The sequence below is a fragment of the Bos javanicus genome, chromosome 14 (assembly GCF_032452875.1).
Source record: "Bos javanicus breed banteng chromosome 14, ARS-OSU_banteng_1.0, whole genome shotgun sequence".
In the NCBI taxonomy this organism is placed as follows: domain Eukaryota; kingdom Metazoa; phylum Chordata; class Mammalia; order Artiodactyla; family Bovidae; genus Bos; species Bos javanicus.
Genome location: NC_083881.1, coordinates 26,566,372 through 26,591,080, shown reverse-complemented (window position 1 = coordinate 26,591,080; position 24,709 = coordinate 26,566,372). Strand labels below are relative to the sequence as shown.

Sequence of the window (24,709 nt, the reverse complement as noted above, 5' to 3'; positions counted from 1 at the left end):
TGTTATGTGTATATGTCATACACACACACATTACCATATACACACGCACGTGGATGCCCTTCCTAAGCCCAGAAGCAATGACTCCCCAGCAGCAGTGAACACACCTAGTTAAACCTTGGTTTCTACATGCTCTTCTCCAGTAAAAACAACCAAGGCACCTAAGAGAAAGGACCAATTCCAGGACTTGAACAGGAAGTTTCGAGATGCGTCAGGAACATCCTCTGGTGCCAGAAACTAAGGAAGTGCTCGAAGAAGGACAGGGACAAGGTAAGCGAGGGAGGAGACAGCCCGATGGGCTTCCACCGGCCAGGTCTGGGATCAAGTGAGCAAAGGAAATAATGCTATGACAGTAAGGGATTATGATCCCCTGAATAACATAAGACTCCACACAGGAATTTTGTACTGCTATTGCAATTTTTCTGTAAATCTATTTCAAAATTATGTCAAAATGAAAGGTTAACAAAAAGTTTTCATTTTATGGAAATTTTAACTTCCTTTAGAGCTCTATAACATCAGAGAGGAAAGCTATTTTTTAGCACCACGCTGCTTCATCTCACATGACTGATGACTCATCTCCCTGGCTGGCGGCCACGGCGGCACCTGGGTGAGGCCCTACAGGGGCCGGGGTTGGTCACAGGCTGGTTGAGAGGATTTCTGAGAGCCAAACACCACGGGCCTCGGCACTCCACACTGACGGGGATGGGTGTCTATCCAGTGGAGCTGTTTCTTGGCAAAAGATACTTAAACTTCTTGACTTGGAGTGCGATTTGATAAATCCACCAGAGCGCCTTCTCTCTGGCTTACTTGGTTGTCCCCTCCTTATCTAGTCTTTCCACCCACCTGATAAGACTATATGAAGCCATGTCATGTGCATCCCCGGCATGTGTGTGAGCTTCTCACGCTCTGAGTATAAAATGATGACGGCATCTGATGTTTACTGGGCATTTTTCATTTCACTGAACTTTTACAGTAACACTGATAAGAGACTCCTTCATCTTTTTACCTGGCGGAAGGTTCTGCTCACAAACGTCAGAAAGATATCCATCCATTAACACAGTGCCAAATGCGACAGGGGGTGATGACAGAAACCATGGGGCCTGATGCTTTTTTGAGAGTAGGGTAGATTTTCTTAGGCTGTTTTGACAGCTCCCTGAAGCCTCTCTTGAAACCCCGGAATTCACTAATATGACCCTTGAGTTCCTGGCCTTAAAAAGTTTAAAGTACATTTAACATTTACATTATCAATAAATATTTTTTTCTTTATTCTGTGATTGTTATTTGCGTTAGAGAATGGCTGCGGTCTTTCCTCGGTAGGATGCATACTGATGCTTCAAACTAGGCTGTCCCATCAGAGTGTGCTTGGTCCTAGCACCCTGCCTCCATCTATTAGAATCAGAACAACAACTCACAGTGGTTTGTGACTCAGTTTTTTAAAAGTTAAGCAATTCAAATTCACTAAACACAAATCAGAAATAACAACAGGTCATCGAAACCATAGCTCACTACATTTCAAAACGTGAGATGATGTCACGATTTTTCTAGCACTTTCACCCAGGAGCGGAGTTCTCATTTGGGCACAGATGAAGGCAGGGTACCTGGCTTCACAGAGCAAAATTCATCCTCAGAGGTCAAGCAGGTATCACTTTCTCTGTTATTATATGAGTTTTCATCTCCTCTAAAAAGAACTTGGTTATGCACAAAAGCTAGTCAACCTTTACACCAATTATACATTTTACAGAAAAATAAAACTTATCAACTATTCAAGATACAAAAGTTAGGAGGCAATGGCCTCCACAGCACTGAATAAATCATACCAAAATTTTCCCACTGCCAATTAAAAAAAAAAATTCCTGATTACTTTTTAATTTGGTACCTTGAAAATATACTCCCCCATTCAAAAAAAAAAGTCACAATTTACTTACAAGTTTTTATATTTCACGTAGAACTCCTCAACTTCTACCTCCTCTCCGGATTCCTTCTGCAACAGAGGAAAATTTCAGGCATATACTTGAAAGCATCTACTAGAATGCTCCGAAAGTAATGATTTACTCCCGTGTGGACACACATAAGGCATCGCAGAAGTGGCATGGGACGTTCCTGGAAGGATGAGCACGTGGTGAGCTGGTGGGAGGCAGTCGGATGAGGACGGGCCAGGCGCTACCCGACCGGCTCCGGCTTCTCAGACATGAATCACTTTAACTCCTCCCTAACCACATGCAGCTTCATTCACAACAACCTGACCCCAAATCTGGCTTTCTGCCAAACCCACAGTGTTAAGTAGACGCCAAGTGTACCATTTTCGCAGGCAGCAGCCAATTAGCAACTGCTCTCCTGAATGCCATATGTATTATTTTTGGCTGCCTCATGGCAACTTTACATTGTGGGTTTTGTAATGTTTTAAAATATTTAAAAGACATTTATTCGTCCATATAGTTAATAACTCTAAACAAGAAACCATATAAAACTAAACCTTGTTCCTAGGCTGTAATTTCAGTGCATCACTATTGAGGGTTTTAGTTTGACTCGATGGTACAATTAAAATCTCTCAGACAAGATGTCTCACACACGTAGCAGCCAAATAAAATTAACACTCCAAATACGACGTTGAGGTGAGGTTAACGTGGTGACCCGTCAGCCAGACCGAGAGTGCAGTGGGCAGATTATCTAGAATCTCTCCCTTGATCCTGCCTACCGTCATGTCTGCAGAAGACACCACGTGGATGATATTTTAAGCATCTCTTTCAATATTTTTTTTTTCCTTTTGGTTTTAGGCTGTTAAACAAGTCGTAATATGTAATTTTCTTCTGGAACATTTGATCAGATAAATCAGGGATGTAAAACATAAACACCACTTACAGATGTTCGAAGATTGCTTTTTACACTGTTACGAGAGCACCTGCCTGGAGGGTCGCATTTGGCTGCTAGGCGGCCTCAGAGATGCCGCGGAGAAAACTAAGGCAAGTCAGAGCATGACAGAGGATGAACAAAGGAAAAGACACATTTACTGGGTGACAGACTGGCACCAGGTCCATTCAAAGACACTGGGCTCACCCTCAATCCTTAGCCGCCTTCTTCAAAACTCTTACAAGTATCAGTTAAACTTAAATACCAAGCAGCTTTTCCAGCTGCCAAGAGATCCCCAATAAGGACACTGAGAAGTACGGCCAAAAGCCATTTACACGTGGTCCTACCATCCCTATAGACTGTCATACTAAGTGAAGTAAGTCAGACAGAGAAGGAGAAATACTGGGTGACATCCCTTATATGTGGAATCTAAAAAGAAATAATATGCACGAACTTATTTACAAAACAGAAAGAGACTCACAGACTTAGAAAATGAACTTATGGTTGCCCGGGGAAAGACTGGGGGAAGGGAGAGTTAGGGAGTTTGGGATGGGTATGTACACAGTGCTATATTTAAAATGGATAACCAACAAGCACCTACTGTACAGCACAGGGAACTCTGCTCAATGTTATGTGGCAGCCTGGATGGGAAGGAAGTTTGGGGGAGAATGGATACGTGTTGATATGGCTGAGTCCCTTTGCTGTTCACCTGAAACTATCACAACACTGTTAATCAGCTACATCCCAAAACAAAAAGTTTTAAAAATTAATTAAAAAATTAAAAAACATCTGGTCCTGCCCTATCATCATCCTAAAACATTTTCTTTTTTTTAAAGTATCACCAATTTTATTTATTTATTTTAAAGATTGTTTAAAATGCACACTTATTTTTTAAATTTCTATTGAATTTGTTACAATATTGCTTCTGTTTTAGGTTTGGGTTTTTTGGCCTCAAGGCCAGTGGGTTCTCAGCTCCCCGGCCAGCATGAAACTCGCATCCCTCACACTGGAAGTCTTAGCCACTGGACCACCAGGGAAGTCCCTACAGCAATGGCAGTTTCTTTTTTCTAAAAAAAATAATAATAACTTTGTTTATTTACTGTTGGCTGTGTTCAGTCTGCATTGCTGCATGAGCTGTTCTCTAGTTACGGTGAGCAGGGGCTACTCTCCAAGTGTGGTGTGCAGGCTTCTCGCTGCAGCGGCTTCTCTTGCTGCAGAACACAGGCTCCAGGGTGCGTGGGCTCAGCAGTTGCAGCTCCCAGGCTTTAGAGCACAGGTTCAATGGTTGTGGTGCATGGGCTTAGTGGCTCTGAGGCATGTGGAATCTTCCAGGATCAGGGATCAAACCTGTGTTTCCTGTGCTGGCAGGCAGATTCTTTACCAGTGAGCCACCAAGGATGCCCCTAGAGCAACTTTTTAACCGATCTGCACAGAAAACCATCTGTGTCCCAGATTTTATTTACTTTTATTATTTTTATATCAATTTTTATTGGAGTATAGCTGATTTACAATGTTGTGACGTGTCCCAGACATTTTAGTTGTCCAAAATGAAATGTTTGCTAGATGCCTTCAGTATACACCAGCAACTACTGTATCGATAAATTCTGGTTGCTTCGAGTCCGACCGTCCCGGACTCATCTTACATTTTCCTAGCCCTAGTATTACCCGGTTCCACGCCCACATTTCAGCAATCATTTCGAGACACATTATCTTGGCATACAACCGGAGATTTCAGTAGAAAGCCAAAGATAAGACAGGGGCCATCCAAGGAGAATGAGAAGCCAGGAAGAGCCTAGATCTCATGGTGCTTCTCATAGCATATCATGAAATTTAAACCTCGAATGGAATTCAAATGTCTGGCCTGCTGTTTTAACCTTTTGATGTTAACTCTATTTCTTTCAATTCTGAAAAAGGTTTCCAAAATTACATACCTTGGAGGTAGTAAAAAGACAAGCTTTGTCCCTTCCATGCTATGTCATTTCCTGACTTCACTCTTTCAGAGTCTTCCTCCTGTATTGTCATTCCCATCTTACTCTTAAGTGGTCTCACCAACTGGAACTGCTAAGAGGGTCTCAAAGCCCACAGGATGATCTCTTGAACAAAGAGGTCATTTTCATTCTGCCTCAGTTCTGCTCCAGAAGGCTCAGACTCTTAAAGGTGTCAACGCTGTGTCCCTGACTGTCACATAGACCCATTTTCTTGTTGGGATCAGCAATGCTTCAAGGGGGCATGCTGTGAAGATCTCAACAAGAGGGTCTCGAGCTCTCTGGGAGCAGGTGATCGGGTTCCAGACCTCACTGAGCAGCAGCTGGAGCAGGTGCAGAACTGTTCCAGGTCCTAGTTCTTTGGGATGTTCTGAACTAGAACTCTGTGCTCTGTTCAGTGACCATTCATGTTGGATCATCTTCCTGCTCCCAAAACTGTAGGTGGATCCTCTTCCCGCTCCCAGAACTGTAGGTAGATCCTCTTCTTGCTCCCCAAACTGTAGGTGGATCCTCTTCCCGCTCCCAGAACTGTAGGTGGATCCTCTTCCCGCTCCCAGAACTGTGGGTGGATCCTTTTCCTGCTCCCAGAAATGTGGGTGGATCCTCTTCCCGCTCCCAGAACTGTAGGTTGGATCCTCCTCCCGCTCCAAAACTGTAGGTAGATCCTCTTCCTGTTCCCAAAACTGTAGGTAGATCCTCTTCCCTCTCCCAGAACTGTAGGTAGATCCTTTTCCTGTTCCCAAAACTGTAGGTAGATCCTCTTCCCGCTCCAGAACTGTAGGTGGATCCTCTTCCTGCTCCTAGAACTGTAGGTGAATGGCCTTCCCACTCCCAGAACTATAAGTGGATTGTCTCCCTGCTCCAGAACTGTAGGTGGAGAGCTAGAGAACTGTTTTGCCCTTCATATCATATAAATATAATTACACTGGCCTCTTCTGTTTTACTTACAGCAAAACAATGAACAAAAGTGTGTGAATTCATCAGCCCTCAGGGGCATCCTTTTAATTATTCACTAAGTGGCAGTCAGTTTGACCAGACTCCTAAGACAGTTGAAAACAGCCCAGTCCCCTATCTTCACCCCGCATGTTCAAAACTCCTTCTTCAATGGGCATATCCAATGAACAACTGAGTCCAGGCACCACCACTGTGCATGCACACACACACACACACAAAACACTCAAATTGACCGGGTGAGTCCAAAGGGCCTTTGGGGTTTTTCCATAGTCTTATGATGGAAAACCCCCACCAACTTTCTGGCCAACCCATTATCTCTAGGACAGTTACCAGTAAATTTGAGAGTGCTCTGAAGTAATTTTACATACTCAGTAGACTAGTTTTGAGAAATATGTTTATCCTTTTATTAGACGCCTAGAGTAGTCTATCAAAATCTTTATTATTCACTTGAAATTGAAAGTTCCAAATATATTAAGTTATACTTGTCCCACTGTTGCCATGAAACAGAACCTTAACCAGGCATAAATCAACTCCTCGGCCACCTGGATTCTAAAACTGCCATTCAGCAAATGATAATCCAAGCCTGAAAGACCTTTCCCAAGCACCCTATTACTAAATTAAGCAGTTGCATCGAGGAAATACAGCTAAACTTTAGGGTGAAAAGGTGAAAATCTTATTAAATAATGCAGAAAAGAATGAGAAAGTGCCTGGATAAAAGTAACAATAAATCCATTCTTACTTCTGGCCCAACCTACTGTGTACTCTATCAGAAGTATCAAATCATGGTTTACTTAGGAAAAAAATAGGACATCATAAATACAGAATTCACTTTCAAAACTGTTTTTGACCTGATACAAAAAGGATATGAATTGTTTTCCCCCAAGGACAGATGGCTCAAGGCAGAAAGGGCTATACTATGACTCACTGTGCAAAGAGCATTAACCTTTACACAATCCAAAAGTCCATTCTTAAACCTATCTCAATATCCAAATACAAGTACCACCTATGTTCCTTCTACTGGGTCTCACGCTTGTGCATTTGGGTTTGCTGTTGTTGTTTAGTAGCTTAGTCATGTCTAACACTTTTGCAACCCTGGACTGAGGCCTGCCAGGCTTCCCTGTCCATGGGATTTCCCAGGAGAATACTAGAGTGGGTTGCCATTTTCTTCTCCAGGAGTCTTCTCCACCCAGGGATTGAACCGGTGTCTCCTGCTTTAGCAGGTGAGTTCTTTACCACTGAGTCATCAGGGAAAACCCAATGTGGGTCCAGAACAACATAAACGCCTGAGCCATCCCCATGTAACACGAGGTGCTGAACTAAGGAAGTTCTGCCAGATGAGTTCTGTGCGTTTGTATGGCTCCATCATAAGGGATGACCCTTCAGAAGCTACAGGGATGAGGTCAGCGGATTGTAAAAACCATTACCTTAGTCCCCACTACGTGTCAGCAACGCCCAGGGGCAGCTCTGCAGCCCTCACAGCTTCCACAGTGCTGCCAGGGGGAGACAAAGGCACCTTCTCACAGCCACATCCTCAATTATTCAAGGTAATAGGAAACAGACTGGCCGGGCCAGCTAGAATCCACAGGAAAATCTCAAATTTCCTTTTGTTTCTATTTGCCACACTTTCCTCCACTGTTACTAAGGCTGATAACCAAAGTAACTATTTCGAGAACATCAGCAGTTTAAAAAGTGAGTACCTGCTAATGTTTACAATTTTCTGATGGTTTTTTATTGCCCTTTATGAAATACCAGTAATCTACAAGTAAGTCAATGAGCTCCATATTTCTTATTTTAAATCATACCTCAAGGCATGTCTCTCCTTCCAGAGAAAATTTCCCATTACTTTTCTTCATCCTAAAATTCACCAATTCAACAAACACTCTACTACCCTCAAATACAATTACAGTGATTTTTAATCTCTGGTGATAAGATGAGCCTGGTCATCTCTAAATGGTAGTAATACCTATTCCTAAACTGGGGGTAGCTTTCTTTTAAGGGTAGGAAAGAAGGAAAAAACTAGCCCTATAGTGCGCAAGACAGAAAGAAAAAGCAATGCCCTCCATCATGTATAGTCTAAGTAGCTCTGAGTAATAGAGCTGATTATAATTTGCAACCCCCAAACCTGCTGACTATGCCTACCAAAGCACTATCAATTGAATGAAAATTAATATATCCCATGCAAACCACAGGCTATTTACTCAAAACAAGTCACTTCCATTCAGTGAAGGGGATTATGCTTTATAGTATGTCAAGCATTTACATTCTGCCATATATCTACAATTCACAAATTAACAATTCTAGAGTTATTAGAAGGACTAAAACACAACCTTTCTAATTAGGTTAATAGTGCTCGTTTCTGCTTGAACAGGAGTGAAATTTGGTTGAGATCTTATATTCATCAGAGAGGAAATTCTCAAGGTCAAAGAGTCACCAGGTAGGTAATTCCATATATCTTCATTCTCTACACTCATTTCGAAAATATCTTTTGTTTTAACTTTTTATTTTGTATTGGGATATAGCCGATGAACAATGTTGTGACAGTTTCAGGTGAAGAGCGAAGAGACTCAGCCACACACACACATTCTGTGCATGGGATTTTGATCCGATGACACCCTCGGTTGGTAATAAAATATCCGTTCCATTTCACTGCAGTGAGCTGGGCTTGTGTCTCCCTGTCTGACTGAATACTCTGGCTCAGCATCACCCAGCAGAGCTCTCTGCACCATCCTGAAAATATCTTGACATGTTGCTTTTATTTTCATATGAACCAGAATGCTATCTTCTGATAAAAGTCTATGCCTTGAATAACACAATAGAACAGCAAAACAGTACTGGAGCAAAGGCAAAGAAGAATTTACCACTGGCACAATACCATTTCAAGGATCTCTAGAAAGTATCTGAAGAGTTGTTGTTAAGTCACTAAGCTGTGTCTGACTCTTTGTGACCTCCTGAACTGTAGCATACCAGGGTTCCCTGTCCTTCACTATCTCCCTGAGTTTGCTCAAACTCATGTCAATTGAGTTGGTGATGCCATCCAACCATCTCATCCTTTGTCGCTCCCTTTTTATCCTGTCCTCAATCTTTCCCAGCATCAGGGTCTTTTCCAAAGAATCAGCTCTTCACATCAGGTGGTCAAAGTACTGGAGCTTCAGCTTTAGCAACAGTCCTTCCAATGAGCATTCAGGCTTGATCTTTAGGATTGACTGGTTTGATCTCCTTGCTGTCCAAGGTATTCTCAAGAGTCTTCTCCAGCAACACAATTTGAAAGCATCAATTCTTTGGTGCTCAGCCTTCCTTATGGTCCAGCTCTCACATCTGTACATGCTTCCTGGAAAAAGCACAGCTTTGACTATACAGACCTTTGTTGGCAAAGGGGTATCTCTGCCTTTCAATATATTATCTAGGTTTGTCATAGCTTTTCTTCCAAGGTGCAAGCATCTTTTAATTTTGTGGCTGCAGTCATCATCAGCAGTGATTTTGGAGTCCAAGAAAATAAAATCTATTACTGTTTCCGCTTTTTCCCTATCTGTTTACCATGGATGCCATGATCTTCCGTTTTTGAATGCTGAACGATTTTTTGAATGCTGAGTTTTAAGCCAACATTTTCAAAGATTTCACCTTCATCAAGAGGCTCTTAAATATTTCCTATCTGATAAACCCAGGAGTTCACTTTAAATCTTGTAATTCCTCCACTCCTCATCTCTCTCACTGGAAGTTACACTTTGTATACACTTTACATTTTTTTCCCCCCCAGGAAAAAAAAAAGGCTTATTTTACATGTCAAAACAATGAGGCTATACTTCCACACACCTTGAAAGCGAAGAAAAAGAAATAACTGTGCACTTGATGATGATTCAAGCTGGAAGACAGACACTTATACCTAAAGGAAACCATCTCTAGAGACAAACAAACCAAACACCGTTTGCTAGAACATGTAAATGACCTGGATGCCTATGTACTCCTTCAGACTAAAGCATTTTCTCAAACTGATGGAAAACGGGAAAGGTTGACAGGGAGTCTCCCTCAGTAACAGGCACAGTGTTCCTGGAATTCATTGTCACAGTGTGTGTGCCCCTCAGGGACAAGGGCACCAGGCTAACAGAGGATACTTAGGGCTCGCCTTCAGGAATCAACATGAATTTCAAACAATTTGGAAGGATAAGGTATATTATCTTCAAAAATTATACTGAAAATATTTTAGTATTTCACTTCTGCAGTAACAAAAAAGAAATACTAGGGAATATTTCAATTGCATATGAAAGGACTTTCCTGGCAGTCCAGTGCTTAAGACTCTGCTCTTTCACTCTAGGTGGTACAGGTTCGATCCCTAGTTAGGGAAACTAGGATCCCACGCACTGCAAGGCACGACTGAAACAAACAAACAAAATCCCCCATCAAACAAACAAGCAAAAAAAGAAATTAGAATTCAACTGCACATGAAAAAATACTGTGAAAAGTATGAGAAAACAGCTACTTGCTAAAATGATAAAGAGAGCTTCCAGGGTTGGGGAGTGGGAGTAGGGACCTTCCTAAGAGAGATGACAGATTGATGTCTATGATTTTTTATGAATAATATTTATGAAATAGGCAGCCTATGAGTCCTATACATTTCTTTTGAGATGTTTTGAGTTCCTGCCTATTCTAAATGCGGTAGTAAAGCACTGACTGATACATCTTAATTTCATTTGGGGTTAAATATCCCAAAGATTGATATTGGACTAATATCAATTAGACAGGATTAGAACCACCAGCAGAAGTTTTATTTTACAATAGTGAAATTTTTAAAAGGAAAATGTAAAACAAAAAATAATTTTGAGTCACACGCACCCCACAAGTTTTGATGACTCCACATGGCGCTTACCTGTTTTTTTACTGAACGACTGCTCATAATTTTTTCTACCACTGGACCATCTGCATCAACAGATTCCTAAAAAATAAAGCAGAAGGAATGACTGCAAACAGAGAGCATGTCATTCTAAGCTATAAAAGTGAGAAACCATTCCCTTTTGCATCTCCCTCCAAACCCTTTAAATTCATACCCTTTAAATCACTGGGCAGGATCGCCAGTGGGAAACACGATTGAAAAGAACAAAAATCTCCCTCTACAGAAAGGCAAAATAGAAGATCTGTGTTTATTACTTCGCGATTATGTGGTTTAATTGCATGGACTAGCATGGGTCCCCAAAGCCAAGGAGCATTCAGAAACTCCAGCTGCCAAGAGAAATGATCTCTGCATGATGGCAAAGACCTGCCTTCTCCCTGTCTGGACCCATGGGGTAAATATACTCATCATTCTGTTATTGTAGGCAGCTTTGATCTACGGAGGTCACACAAAACGTTACAGAACAACCTGACAGAGTGCAAATTACCAAATGAATTACAAAACTGCATTTAATATATTTTTCAGTGGGTTACCAGTTTGTTAACTAAAGCACAGTGATGGTAGGAAGAGGACTTTGGGGAGGGGGCAGGAGATCTTCACAATAATCAATCCTCCATCACTACCCATATTTTACAAGCTCTTTTATCCATCATTTACATTGCATGGAGAATAAAGTATGCCCTGCTGGGTACTACATGGCAGTAATTTCATAAAGGGGTTCTTATGATGCTGAGCAGCAGGAGACAAGCCTGAGTGGCTTATTAAAGTCCCAGAAGCTATACAGCACTGAACTCTCGAAGGGAAATTCAGTCTCCCTGCAGCCCAGCTCTGACTCATCCTCAACAGGGACCATCAATTCTCCAAAGCGGTGTCAAATTGTGTATCACAGGCTCACACTAAAATAAATTTCAGTGAACAGGGTTTTTTAAAAAACCTACTTCTAAACCATTGATTTCCCAAAGTATGTTCACCAACACGAGACGGATGTCCAACACTTCAAATGAACTTCTCAGATACCAGCTATAAAATCTCCAGCCTATTCTTTGAAATGTACGCGGGAACCCCGCACACCTGGTCGCTCACCTGTGGCTCTGACTGTGAGGTGGTGGAGGGGGAGTCTCTCCCAGCAGCATCTGCGTCATCGGCCTCCTCATCAGAGATCTTGAACTCCAAGTCCTCGGTGTATCGCTTTCTCTTCACTTGCCTGCTGGACCGTCGTTTCTAAAACAAAACCCACCCGGGAGGGCTTAGAAAGCTGATGCTTATTTCTGTTTCTTAGAATGGCAAGGGTATATTTATATTATAAAACAACAATGATCTTAAAGAAAAGTCAGTGACTATAACCTTGTAAATCACACAAGACATCACATTGGCAACAAATATGATGGGAAAGGGGTTAATCTGAAGTCAGACACCTGGCAGGTCAAGGTCCTGCCACTTCCGGCTACGTGGCCTTTAACTGCGCAACGGTAGTAACAACACATCTTCCTCCTCATTCAGGTGGTGAGTTGCTCAAAAGTGAAGGCAATACTGAAGCTGGGTGGTGGATATATAAGACTTCATTAGGCCATCCTATTTTTGTATATTAAAAAAAATTTTTTTTTCATGATAAAAAGTCTAAAAAAACTGAAGGCATTAGAAGATACTTTGTGAATTATAAAGTTCTATATAACTACAGTTAGGTTATTATCCAAGGTACCAATAAGATTTCAGAGGATTTATCCAAGGTACCAATAAGATTTCAGAGGTCCATTTAAATAGAAGGTGTGCATTTTAATCTTGGTCCTAAAAGAACATTTCTGAAGAGATGAAGGACTGAATGGTAGAATTTATGAGCAACTATGGTAAGGAACTTTACTTTTAAAAAGTTTGGACTGCACTAATTAAAATGCAAAGGACTGTTAACAGTATTAGTAGGAACACTGGCAAGATGCTGTCTCATCCAGTGGTCAAAGTAGAACCTAATACACTTTTGCAGGACCAGTGTGGTCAAAATGTAAAACCTGCCCACTCATCCTGGCAAGCAAACTCCTAGGAAGCTACAGGATGAATCCAGAAGACAAATGATTAACTAAAAAGAAAAGCAAGTCACATAACAATTGGTTGCTTACAATTCTAAGATTAGAAAAACCTTGTGTATCTATCTGCATGTGTGGCCCATCAATATATTAACTCCTCCAGAGAAACACACTGCATATCTTGTTTACTTTCCTATGACCCAATGGATATTTGTTTAAAAAAAATTAATGTATATGTGCATGTTTTCAATAATAGGAAAAAAATCTGAAAAGACACAACACACTGTTAAAGCTATTAATTCTGGGGAGTGAAATAAATGCAGCAGAAGGAAAGATTCTGCACTTTTCGTTCAAAACAATTCTAGACTGCTTGACCTATTTGATATACAAATAGGTTTGTCTGTTAATTAAAAATGGAGATAAATAACTTTCTCATTAATGTGTGTATGTGATAAAATCTAAGCTAACTCTAAAATGACTTGTGTAAGTTTTAAATCACTGACCAAGACAAGACTATTACAGATGAGCTGGCAAAGCACACAGAATAAAAAGAATATGGAGAAAAGTAACACTGATACAAACTGCTTTCTAAGAGTTATGAAGAAAAACTTTCTGAAGAGCCTTGCAAGGTTTTTAAAGTTGGGACAGTAAGGCAGAGAGAAGCAAATCACCCCACCACATGGACCTCAGGAGGTATGGGCCAGAGACCGACAGGGCCCAAGTCGGGACCACCAAGCTCCAACACCCTGTACCATAGAATGGGACCCACTGCATTTTACTGTATTAAGTCTGTGATTCCCTTGCTCTCAAAAGAGGGTGGGAGGCCGCTCACAATACAACTGGTACAACAGGAGCAACAGATGGGTCATTGGAGACTGTGAACTTTTAGCTCTACATCTAGGTATTGCGGGGAGTTGGGGGGGGCATCCAAATTCTGACTTTCCCCTTTGACCTCCCTCTCCTCTCCGGAATAACCAATTCCATGTGGAGGTGACACAGAGGCCAGCGGGGGTCCTGCCACAGCCCATCCTGCCCCACGTCACCTTGTGAGTCCTGGCACTGTGTGTCCCCATGAGAATGAGCCTGGTCCCTCACTGTGTGACCTTAAGTGCATTGTTTTAGGGACCTCAGTTTCCCGATCTGTAGAATAGGGGTAATGGTAGTAGCTGCCTCATAAGTATGCTGTGACGATCACAGAAGGAAATTCACTGGAAGCATTCAAAATGGTGCATTCAAAACATGCTAATGCTACATGCAATCAGTAGCATTACGGTCATCAGCAACTAGCTCCACTTTTGCAAGGAAAGTCAGGAAGCAGTGAGGCTCTAAAGCCAGGCTGCATTACACAGCCTCCTTCCTCTCTTCCCACAGCTCGTCTGAAGTAACTCCTCTTCTGCCTCATTTTATCACCTCCCACTTCTGGCTGTCAATTTCTTTAAGATGCAAGAGCCTATTATCAGGAACAACATTTTAATTTGGTGAGATTTAGCATAATCTCTGTATTTCATTTGATGTATCAATTTTGCTAAATGGAAACGGATTAATCTTTATTTTCATCTTTATGTCATTACTGTAAGGAGAATGTGCTACGAATGACACATCTGTGATGCTTTATCAGGTTTCCGTGGCTGGGGCCATTCTGCCCCAGGATTCTTTCAGTGCAAGTAACTAAACGTCCTTGGACAGAGTCTAAGACAAATCCACTTTAAACCCCACTTTGATAATGAAGAAATGTTCCAGTGCAATAAGACAGGGACTTTTTTTTATATATAGAAATGTATGTATGGTGAATATAACTTTTATAATCAAAGTTTCTCCTCATATCAACTTTGTCTTACATAAGGGTAAAAAAAATATATACAGTTAGAACTCAATTTTCTCAACTGTTTAAATGTTATATGGCTTCTCTACCTTTTAAATAATAACTGATCTTAAGTTCATTTATTTTGGGTATCAAGGTTCCTTTTCCAATTTCCCAACATAAAATAATTTATTACATAATAGGCTTCTTTAAGATCTCTTAGATTATTATTTAAAAGATTTGGGGAGTATGGCTAATTCAGTTGATGTTTGAGAGAAAACAACAAAATTCTGTAAAGCAATTATCCTTCAATTAAAAAAGAAAAAAAAAGATTGAGAGGGGATCAAAATAAAATGTAAGAATTGCACTTAAAGCTCAAAACTTTTGAATTAACACAAAAATAACTTGTTAAACTTGGATTGTTTTAAGAATTTTCTTATAGCTAAAATAGGTATACTGAAGAGGAGATTTAAATGTGTTGTCACAATCTCACTATGGCAGTACTTTGTGACAATTTTCAGTTGGGTAAAAGAAAAAATAAGACATGGCATTTACTGGAGTTTAAACAAATCAATCATAAAACTCAAGAACTACACGCCCTTTACTGAAGTGTGTGCGACAGGAAGAAACACAACAAACCAGCAGGCAGCATCACTTCCTGTGCGGAGACACAGGAGGGACACTGAGAAAGAGTGACTTGTGTGGTTACTGACTTCAGCTGTGCAGCCCAGGACAGTTCAGCACCAGCCAATGAGAAAGGATGCATCGATGTCCCTTTGCATTGATTAGCATTTTCTATAAGTGAAATGCAGAAGGGGAAAAAAAAAACACAAAACACTGGTATTTCATAAAGCCCATTTGGGTCTGCATTAATACAAATGGATTTTTAAGATTCAGTAGTGTTTGTGAAAGAACTACAGAATTTTCTTGACCTGTGTGAAAGTCTTCTTCATATTGTCCAAATACTACTACATGAAGGTCCTAGTTTAAGCAAAGACAATTCGGGGGGAAAAAAACTACCTGTGAGCATAAAAATTAAACTCAAAATCATTAAAAATAGCTTAAAACTCCCTAAACAATTAAAATATCTACTCACCTCCCCCATATCCTTTCACTGACACACATTCATTCATTCATTCATTCATTCTCTCTTTCCCCCTTTCAGGTCCTCTTAGGTTAGGTCATTCTGTGACTTTATCGGTAACAGGGAGTTCTAGTTAAACACACACACACAAACAAAAGCTATCTGAAATTCTTTAGCACAGAGCTGTATATTGCAAGTACTTTGTTTCTAACTTTGAAGCAAATTAGTAGGTACAAGGAGTACTGAATATGCACCAAACCATTAGAAAAGGTCAAACTTGCTTCCAGGGGCTGCTTTCTATCCTGGCAGGATGCTCAGAAACTGCTCCTTGACAGCGGAGATGTCATTCACAGAAGCCACGTTCCCAGGCACCCCAGAGGACCACGCTGGCATGCTTCCAGGGAACGTAACAAGGAAATAATGTTCAACAGTCACGTGGAGGGATCCCTTACTTACAGTCCTCTCAGTGGAGGCAGTATGCTTTATACGCAAGAACCTGAATTCCTGATGTTTATTTCAGGGCCAGTCTTTCGACTGATTCCTATAACACTGTCCAAAAGTCAGGAGAACCTAACACTGGACAATTGTGCAGAGCTGCCATCCAGAAAGTCACTCAGTTGGTTCACAGAAACTTTAGTATTACACAAACACATCTCGACTCTGACCGTCGGATGTCAGAAACCTTAAGATGAGGTACAGATTACATCTTCAACTTTGTTCTGCAATATAATTGACAGGGAACCAAACTTAGGAGAAATTTAGAAATGTGGATGAAGCTCTTAATGAACCAATGTATTAAGAATACATTAACACTAACATATACATAAACATCAAAAGATACCTTCACAGAAATAAATGTAAAGAGCCTGTTTTATTTATCATAGAGTCAAAGATGGCAAAAACATGAAGTCAGGAGTTTAATTTCGGGCAGGCCGCCCAGATCTCATCACAATGGATATAATGTTCCAGACAACAAAAACCCATCTTTACAGCAGCTCTATAACAAAGACAGGTAGGTCCAGTGCACTTGATATGCAGCTACAGTCACCCACGCTCAACAACCATGGCTCAGGATCAGAATAAAGGTATTACCTGAACACCTGGGTCTTCATCGTCTTCGGGAGGAGGGGATGGTGGGGGCGTTTTGTCCAAGTCTGAATTTTCAGAACCTTCTGTTTTTCCCTTGTTGACCTTTTTCTTCAAAGCACTTGCTTCTGCATCAGGTTTCTTGTTACTAGAATTCAAAGTGGATCACTTAGTGTTCACTTTTTCATGAGGTGTCCACACGCCCCATGCCTCTGTTTCCCACACAAACATCCCCGAAGTATCAATAACCGTGGATAAATCAATGCATGTTGGCCATTGAGAGTTACAGTACTTACTCTCAATTAATTTTTACAGCAAAACCCCATACCCATGACCTTCGGCAAATATCTGACCTAATTAAAAAGCAACGGCATGCAAAAACTGCTAATAGTCACACAGAGTACATTTGTTCATCGAGACAATGAACAGTCTCTGCGAATACAGCAAGCCCTGATGAAAAATCAGATTAAGAAGTTGTTTTGCTATCAAGTTTTTAAGGCACCAGACTATGTTTTTAAAACTTTCAAGGAAAGCTAGAACATAATGATCATTTCTTCGTATCTCCTGCGGATAGCTTTAAATACTCCTAAGTCCTTTTCTTGACCAGTAGTATTGCATGTCCTCTTTTACATCATTCAGCTACATTTTAATCCAAGTTATAATCTTTTAAAATATAACAAAATATATAACAATTTCCTCTTCTACACAGTTTTATTTAATGCTGTGTTCTTAAGTAAATATAAGCTTTATTTTGGTGCTAGGCGTTTTTTTTAAGCTGTCACAATAGCCTGTTTTTCAAAAGCTAGGTCTCCAAAATACAAAAACATAGCAGAGTGACCCCAATAATTCAAGTTCACGATCCATAGCATGTTTCCATCAAAGGTTAACAGGATTTGAATGTTACCAAAGTCAAAAGACAAGAATGAACTGTAAGAAAAAGAAAAAAAAGATTTTAAATTTAAGTCTAACATCACGTTTAGAACCTTTATTTGCCATTCTTTTAGAATGCACTCTGAGTGCCACCTTTCACAGCAATTTCCAAACCAGCCTCAAGGTTTCCTAACATTGTTTATTATCATTTATTATCCAACATTTAAAACAATCCAACCTCAGTAACTATTACTTTTTACCACTGAAAACAAAAGATACATTTCAAAAACCTTTAAAAAGTTTGAGCTTGTAAATTCCAAAAAAAAATGTGCTGCCAGAATGCATTAAGTAGCATTTCTGTTTCAGTCCCAACTATTACAAAAGGAAAAGAGGCCAGGATACCTACATGCTTTAATTTCAGTAAAGCACATGTCATGTAAAATATTTCAAAAGTATGTGTTAATATAATTGCACACCTAAAAGGGATTTTTGTAACGAATAAATAAGATATTTGATAATACTAAAGTAGTCATTTTCAAATCCTCAGAGCTTGTTTTTTATTTTGTGGTGTTAATATCTTAGCCTAGTAAATAGCCACATAAGGAAAAAACTTACAACGATTCAAGATTATAGCAAACAGCAGTTAGGTTTACAGACTTATTTTTAATTAAAAAAAAAAAAAAAAGGCAGTGTCCTAAAAACTTTAGGCCCCCGAAAGATCCACAGAAAGCATAATATTTTTTAAATTAAAAAAAAAAATCCATACAAGAGTTCCTCATCCAACTATCCCAGTGTTTATGCTACACATGGACAGCAGTCTCCCCTACTATGAGGCTCCATTCCCAGCATTTATTTCCGCTCTAACTGCCACAAATTATACAATACTACAGCTGAACGCTGGGCCCCTTTCCTTTCATCTGCACGCCAAGAGCAATCAGATTACCCTGGTAACCAGCGGTCACATGACCAGCACCTGCTCTTTTGGCTGGATGCCACTGACTAAAGCCATCTGCTTCCCTCAATCAGCTTTCAAACATTCTCAACACCTGCGCTGCAGTGTTTTGTGGTTTCTTTTATCAAATCAGTGCAAAACTGCTTCCAAAACTTTACATATTTCTCAAATTTGTTTAATCAGAGGTAGGCCTGTCACGGAGTTGAACAGCTGCCAGGTAAAGCAAGTTGGCGGCTTGTCCTCTGCCCGTGCCCTCTCCACCCTGGAGTGCAGGACACCATTTGATTTAGTGGGGTTACTGCACCCAGGGTGAACCATCCTCCAGGAGAGAAAGGCTCGCTGTCCCGGAGCCTGCTGGAGCCCAGGTCTGAGGAGATGTCAATCTGCCGAAGAAGAGACGTGCGCATGCTTTTCCATCTGTCCTTGGCTGGGGACGCGCCCCATGGAAGCTCTGAGACCACCCGAGGTCGGACAGGACCCCTCCAAGCGCATGGACAGATCGCCAGCAGCACAGGGAAGTGCCCACCCCAGCTCCGATGACTGGAGGATTTCTAATCTCAGTAGATCCTGTGTTGTTCATGCTGCTCAGAGGCAGCTAAGCGTTTCCTTGCTAACATCTTCTCATGACATCAACATATAAACCAGGAACACACGAAGAAGTCAAATGCTACAAAGTCTTCATGTCACCCCAACACACGACAATCGAGGACCAGATTGCCTTTGCCACTATTTTGCAGTAAGCTCACTTGGACTTTCAACTGTTACATTAAAACTGCTTTGCTCCCAAAAAACCAGAATCAGAATTTTTTTTTCCCCAGCCAATGAGGGTAATCAGAGTACTGATTTCAGACAGCCCTCAGTTCACGTTCCAACTTTGTCACTGCTAACCTGTCTGTGATCCTGGATACATCTTTAAATTTCCCTGTCTTTCCCTGAGCTTCAGTTTACTCATCTACGAAATGAGGTTACTAATTACACCCTGCTCCAAGACTTGATCTTTCCAGCGCCTGGCACCCACGGCTGAGAACTGTTCTCTGACTGTGGCAGAATAAGCAGAGGACACTTAAGGACAAGCCACACCACATTGTGACCGCTTCATCTAAGCCACTCGAAGAGAAGGAACATCCCGTATCAACAGAGCTCAACACCAGCTCAAAGGACAAACGAGCAGACCAGCCCAGCAGCCACTGCTATAGTATAGACACATATCACATCCCACCGTGACTATCACAACACCCAGACTGCTGGAAAAAGGACACAAATCCCAGGGCCACAGCCGGGACTCAGATGTGTGAGGTTCAAAACTGATCTTTCGTGATGTCAAAACCAAAACATACACATTCCTCTTCCAAGTTATAATCCAGAGAGTTTGAGCGCATGGAGAGGGCAGCTCTTCTGGTAGGGGAGAAGGGAATGGTATTAACAAGGATGTTACACCCCTTGACCAGACACTATGAGGTGGGGGAAGAGACCCCTGGGCTACTTGGCGCAGATCTACAACCTTACGGCGCCTCCAACAGCTGCAGTGCTGGCCTTGGCCCGGTGCCCCATCAGCAAGGATGGTGAGGAAAACTGGGCTGCATGGGGTCCCCCTGAGTGGCCTCCATGGAGAAGCCACATCTGTCCTCAGGCCTACCCTAGACCAGCTCTGCCCACCTCCTTCCCCGAGCTCTGAGCTGTGGTCCTGCCACCTGAACAATACCTGCAAACCCATCCTCCGGGCACCACCAGGGCAGCTGGCTCACAGGCAAACCTGACCGAGTCATTCTGCTGAAGTCCAGTCCCACATGTATTGACGTCTGAGATTCTGCACGCAGCTTTTACAGTTGGCGATGTCAACTTTCTTTTTCTACACTTTCCCACATCCTAAACCCCCCATCCTCCACCCTATGGATACACAGAAGCACTTTTGAAATCATACACATGTCTCCTCAACCTCCACTGCCCCTCGCTTACTCATCCACAAGGCTCAGGTGGACATCACTCACTCAGAGAACCATTTTCTGGCCACCAGAGTCTGGATTAGTCAGATCGCACACCCTCTACATGCCACACGACACATCCCACACACAAGGGATATTTAAAACACAACCCTGGGGGCTAACATGACTGCAATGCAGGGAAACCGAGGCACTATGTGGGTATGTTTTTCTCCAAATATCCTGTAAGCTCGAGAAGGAGCTGTGTCTTATTTATCTCTGTACTCCTCATGTCTGGTCAGGTGAGGTTAGCTGAGTGATTTAACTAAACAGTAAAAGTAATAGGGAAAACAACAAACACCTACTCAGTCCGGACTATTTGCAGCTCAAGCTCTCTGGTTGCCAACGCATTTACGATAACCCCACACAGATTCTATCTTTACGAAGCTCAGTAAAGAGAGGCTAAAGTACTGCCCAAATAGAGTGAAACCTAGCAATGCCTCAAACCCTGTACATCTTTATACTTCCCCTCTGTACTCACACAAGTTCTTTCATTTCCTGATCCTTATCGCCCATCATTACTGGTGTGGCCGAGATGTAGGGCCGCCCCTTCGTCAAGTTGGGCGGGCCCCTGTATTCTTGGAAAGGGGACTTCTTTCTGGGGATGCTGCTGGCGATTGGCAGGGCCACTGTCCCTCCACCAGCTTTACTCACATGTCACGTTTCACCATGAGAGGCAGGTCATGGTGGTGGGCAGAAGGAAGTGCTCAGGGTCGATGGCTGAGTGACACTTTGGTCACCTTGACAGACTGAGCTCTAAAGTTCTGTTCCCCGCCCCATGTGATCAAAGCCTGTACCACCCTGATGAGAACTCCGAGAAACAAGTGGTGGGTTCAGAGAGGAGGGATTTACAAAAGAGGATCAGCCCCTCAGAAGGATGGTATTCAGCATGTGGCTGTAAGAGTTCACAGCCATGGGCCAAGGGATGGTCCCTGGAAAGGGGCTGGACACATAAATCCCAGCTCAGATCAGCACATGAACAATGAAGACTGTCTTTGGTGAGAAACAGTACAGGTTTTTTAAACAAAACTTTTATGCAAAGGACCAGGACTTATAGGAAAGCCAGCTAGCTGCCCTGGTTTGTTACCGAGTGTAAACATCGATTAACATTAGCCTAAGGATCCAAGTCCTCCAAGGAAAGAAAGTTTGAAAAGGAACAATATTGTGGAACCAAATGGGATCAGAGGAAGACAGTCAGCTAGTGAAGCGGCTGAACAGCAGCAGGGATTCACCACACAGACCCTCAGACAGGACACGCTGGCAAAGGTTCTCCTCACACTGGGAAAAATCAACCATGAGGTTTGTGAACATTAAACAGGCCTGTTTTCAGGAAATCAAGCCAAAGTGTCACACTACTACTGTCTTTTAGGAGAACAAAGAGTATTGAAACATATCCTTATATTTTACAGACTCAAAAGGCTTTTCCGTAAGAAACCGAATGTCATAGATGAGAAGTGAGCAATGTTCGTGGCACAGGAAGTGTGTGACTTGTCATGATTCAGAAAGATCATATATGATACAATCCCTGAGCCACTAGGGTTGCAGGCTCAAGGCTGCTGGGAGGAAAGTGTCTGGCCTCTCAGCTTCACGTTTTCCTCTGAGTTTTTAAACAATAAAAAAGAAAATTAAAAGATAAAGAGGAAAACTAAAAAAGGCAAGATAAAGGACTGAAAGTTCAAAAGGATCAATGAGGGCAACATAAAATATGATGTATCATGAAGTAAGGCCAACTCAATAAAATAAAAATGTTACACTCCTAAGATGTTTAAAATTTTTTAATTTAATAGCTAAACTGGGATGTGATAAAAATGCAAGTGACAGAATAAATTAATGAGGTTAAGCGTGAAGACAAATTCTGCACGACAGACAAGAAAACCATACATCACCACTTTCATAAGAAGGCAATCAGGGTTCCCTGGACCAAGGGCTCAGTGGCGGTCAGCAGCCAGTCCAAATGCTTGAGACTCCCCGCCAAGGAGAGTACCAGGGTGGGATGGGAGGACTGGAGCAAGGACCCCTTTGCCCACAACCTCCCAGCAATCGGCCCTCAGGTGCTGAGCCACCCCTGACTACTCCTCAGTGCCACCCACAAATTCTTCATCCCATGCTCCTGTTTGAGAAAGAGAAAGTTAGGAGAGCTGAGACATGAACGAGAGAGGGAATTAGAAAAAGGAATTCTGTTTTACTTCTGAACAACAAATTTCAATGACAATCATAAACTTTTTTAAGTTATTGATTACTTATTTATTAACTTATTACTTTAAGTAGCTTTTAGAGCATCAACTACCCTCTAAGTACCTTAACTGTGCTAAATTTCTAGAAAAGGAATAGCAAAGAAGGATGGGAAAGATACAGAAACCTAACCTGCTTTCATTTAAAATGTCTATTTCAGACTCAATACCACTCACCCTCATATCTTACTACCAAACTGTAACAGTCGAAGCAGATACACGCTCAGCCTAGTAAGCAGCCATCCCAGGACCCGCCTGGCTCCAGAGCCCAGGTTCTGGGGAAAACCTCTCCTGGTGAATATCTTCTGTTACTTGGACTCATCCCTGGGCAGGTTCCAATAACATCAGAACTCTGCCCTAAGGAGGGGCTTCCCTGGTGGCTCAGATGGTTAAGAATCTGCCTGCAATGCAGGAGACCCGTCCTGGGTCAGGAAGACCCCCTGAAGAAGGCAATGGCTACCTACTCCAGTATCCTTACCTGGAGAATCCCATGGACTGAGAAGCCTGGTGGGCTATAGTCCATGGGGTCGCAAAGAGTTGGACACAACTGAGTAACTAACACTGCACTGTCCTGAGGAGAGCTCCACCTGACCATTTTATAAAGAAGAATGTTGAAAAAAAAAAAGAAATGAAACAGAAAGTACAGCAGAAAGTCCTCCTGAAAGAGCTAAACCCGTTTTTAATGTTGAATAGATTATAGGTGTTGGGGGAAAAAAAAAGACATCATGCAGTCACAAATTATCACCAAAAGACTAAAGGCTATTGAATTTTATGGACTGAATCAATAAGGGCTTCCCTGGTGGCTCAGTTAGTAAAGAGATCGCCTGCAAGGCAGAAGACCCAGGTTCGATCCCTGGGTCAGCAATATCCCCTGGAGAAGGAAATGGCAACCCACTCCAGTATTCTTGCCTGGTAATAATCCCACGGACAGAAGAGCCTGGCGGGCTATAATTCATGGGGTTGCAAAGAGTCAGACACAACTGAGGGACTAAACCACCATCAGAAGTAAGACGGAAGCAAAGTCTAGTAAGCTAACGTGTCATCGGATCCCAGAAGCTCAGCAAACATCAGCATCAGCCTGCGGCTCTGCCTGGCACTGAGATACAGCGGAAAGGATTGGGCATACCACCCATCATACAACAAGGGCAGAAAGCAGGCCTTTCACTGCCCTTCTACCATGGGATAGTCTTCCAAGAGCCAAACAGCAGGGCCGATATTTGGCACCTTGTGCCAAATCCTAAGATGCTTGTCTGTTTCATGAGCAGCATTACCACGACCAGGACGGGGACAGTGTGGGTGGTGGTAGCAGCCAGAGCCCAACTCCCCAGATTTAAGAGCATCTTCTTTGATGCGCCAGGGTGGCTAAAATCAACCCGGGAGATGGGCAGCCCACTCTCGATGTAACTGGGTGAGGTCCAGAGGTGGAGAATTCGGCTCAGTAAATTTAAGGCCCATGAGGAAAAAAAAATAAATCTCACCACCCACCCAGACAGGAGAGGCAGAACTCCCACGACATTACACTGTTCCTACAGGAATCAGGGTACACGTAAAATTAGTCATCTAATGGAAGTTCAAGGGTGTTGTTTTTCTAAAATTAAAAGACAGAGAGTGAGAAACAGAGAAAGCAGTGTCTTTTTTCTTAATCCTGTACCCTCCAGCTCCCTATTCAACAGTGAGAGCTCAGTCACACGGGCATCTATGGGGAGGAGAGCTGATGCAAAGACTGGCCTCTCACGTGCCTGATGCTCTCACAGTGGCCGCTGGGCAGAAAACAACTAGCAGGGAGAGCTTTACATATCACGTGATTACATATCTGCATTAGTACAAAACTTCATACTTCTCAAGAACGTTTTCATAACCATAGAAACCTTTTAACAATAATTTTGGCGCTAGTGGTAAAGAACCCGCCTGCCAATGCAGGAGACTTAAGAGATACCAAGTTTGATCCCTGGGTTGGAAAGAGCTTCTGGAGGAGGAAAAGGCAACACACTCCGGAATTCCTGCCTGGAGAATACCCACGGAC

General features: G+C 42.1%; 1 protein-coding gene across 3 annotated transcripts in view; it reads right to left on the bottom strand.

The window, feature by feature from the left end:
* Positions 1-24,709, bottom strand: part of CHD7 (chromodomain helicase DNA binding protein 7) — a 190,338-nt gene that overhangs the window by 55,391 nt on the left and 110,238 nt on the right. For all 3 annotated transcript variants that reach the window (XM_061438814.1, XM_061438816.1, XM_061438815.1), the window contains exons 4-7: positions 16,661-16,802; positions 11,749-11,886; positions 10,645-10,710; positions 1,923-1,978 (exon numbers count right to left, since the gene is read on the bottom strand). In XM_061438814.1, coding sequence (XP_061294798.1) covers positions 1,923-1,978; positions 10,645-10,710; positions 11,749-11,886; positions 16,661-16,802 — 402 coding nt within the window. The remainder of the gene's footprint in view (positions 1-1,922; positions 1,979-10,644; positions 10,711-11,748; positions 11,887-16,660; positions 16,803-24,709) is intronic.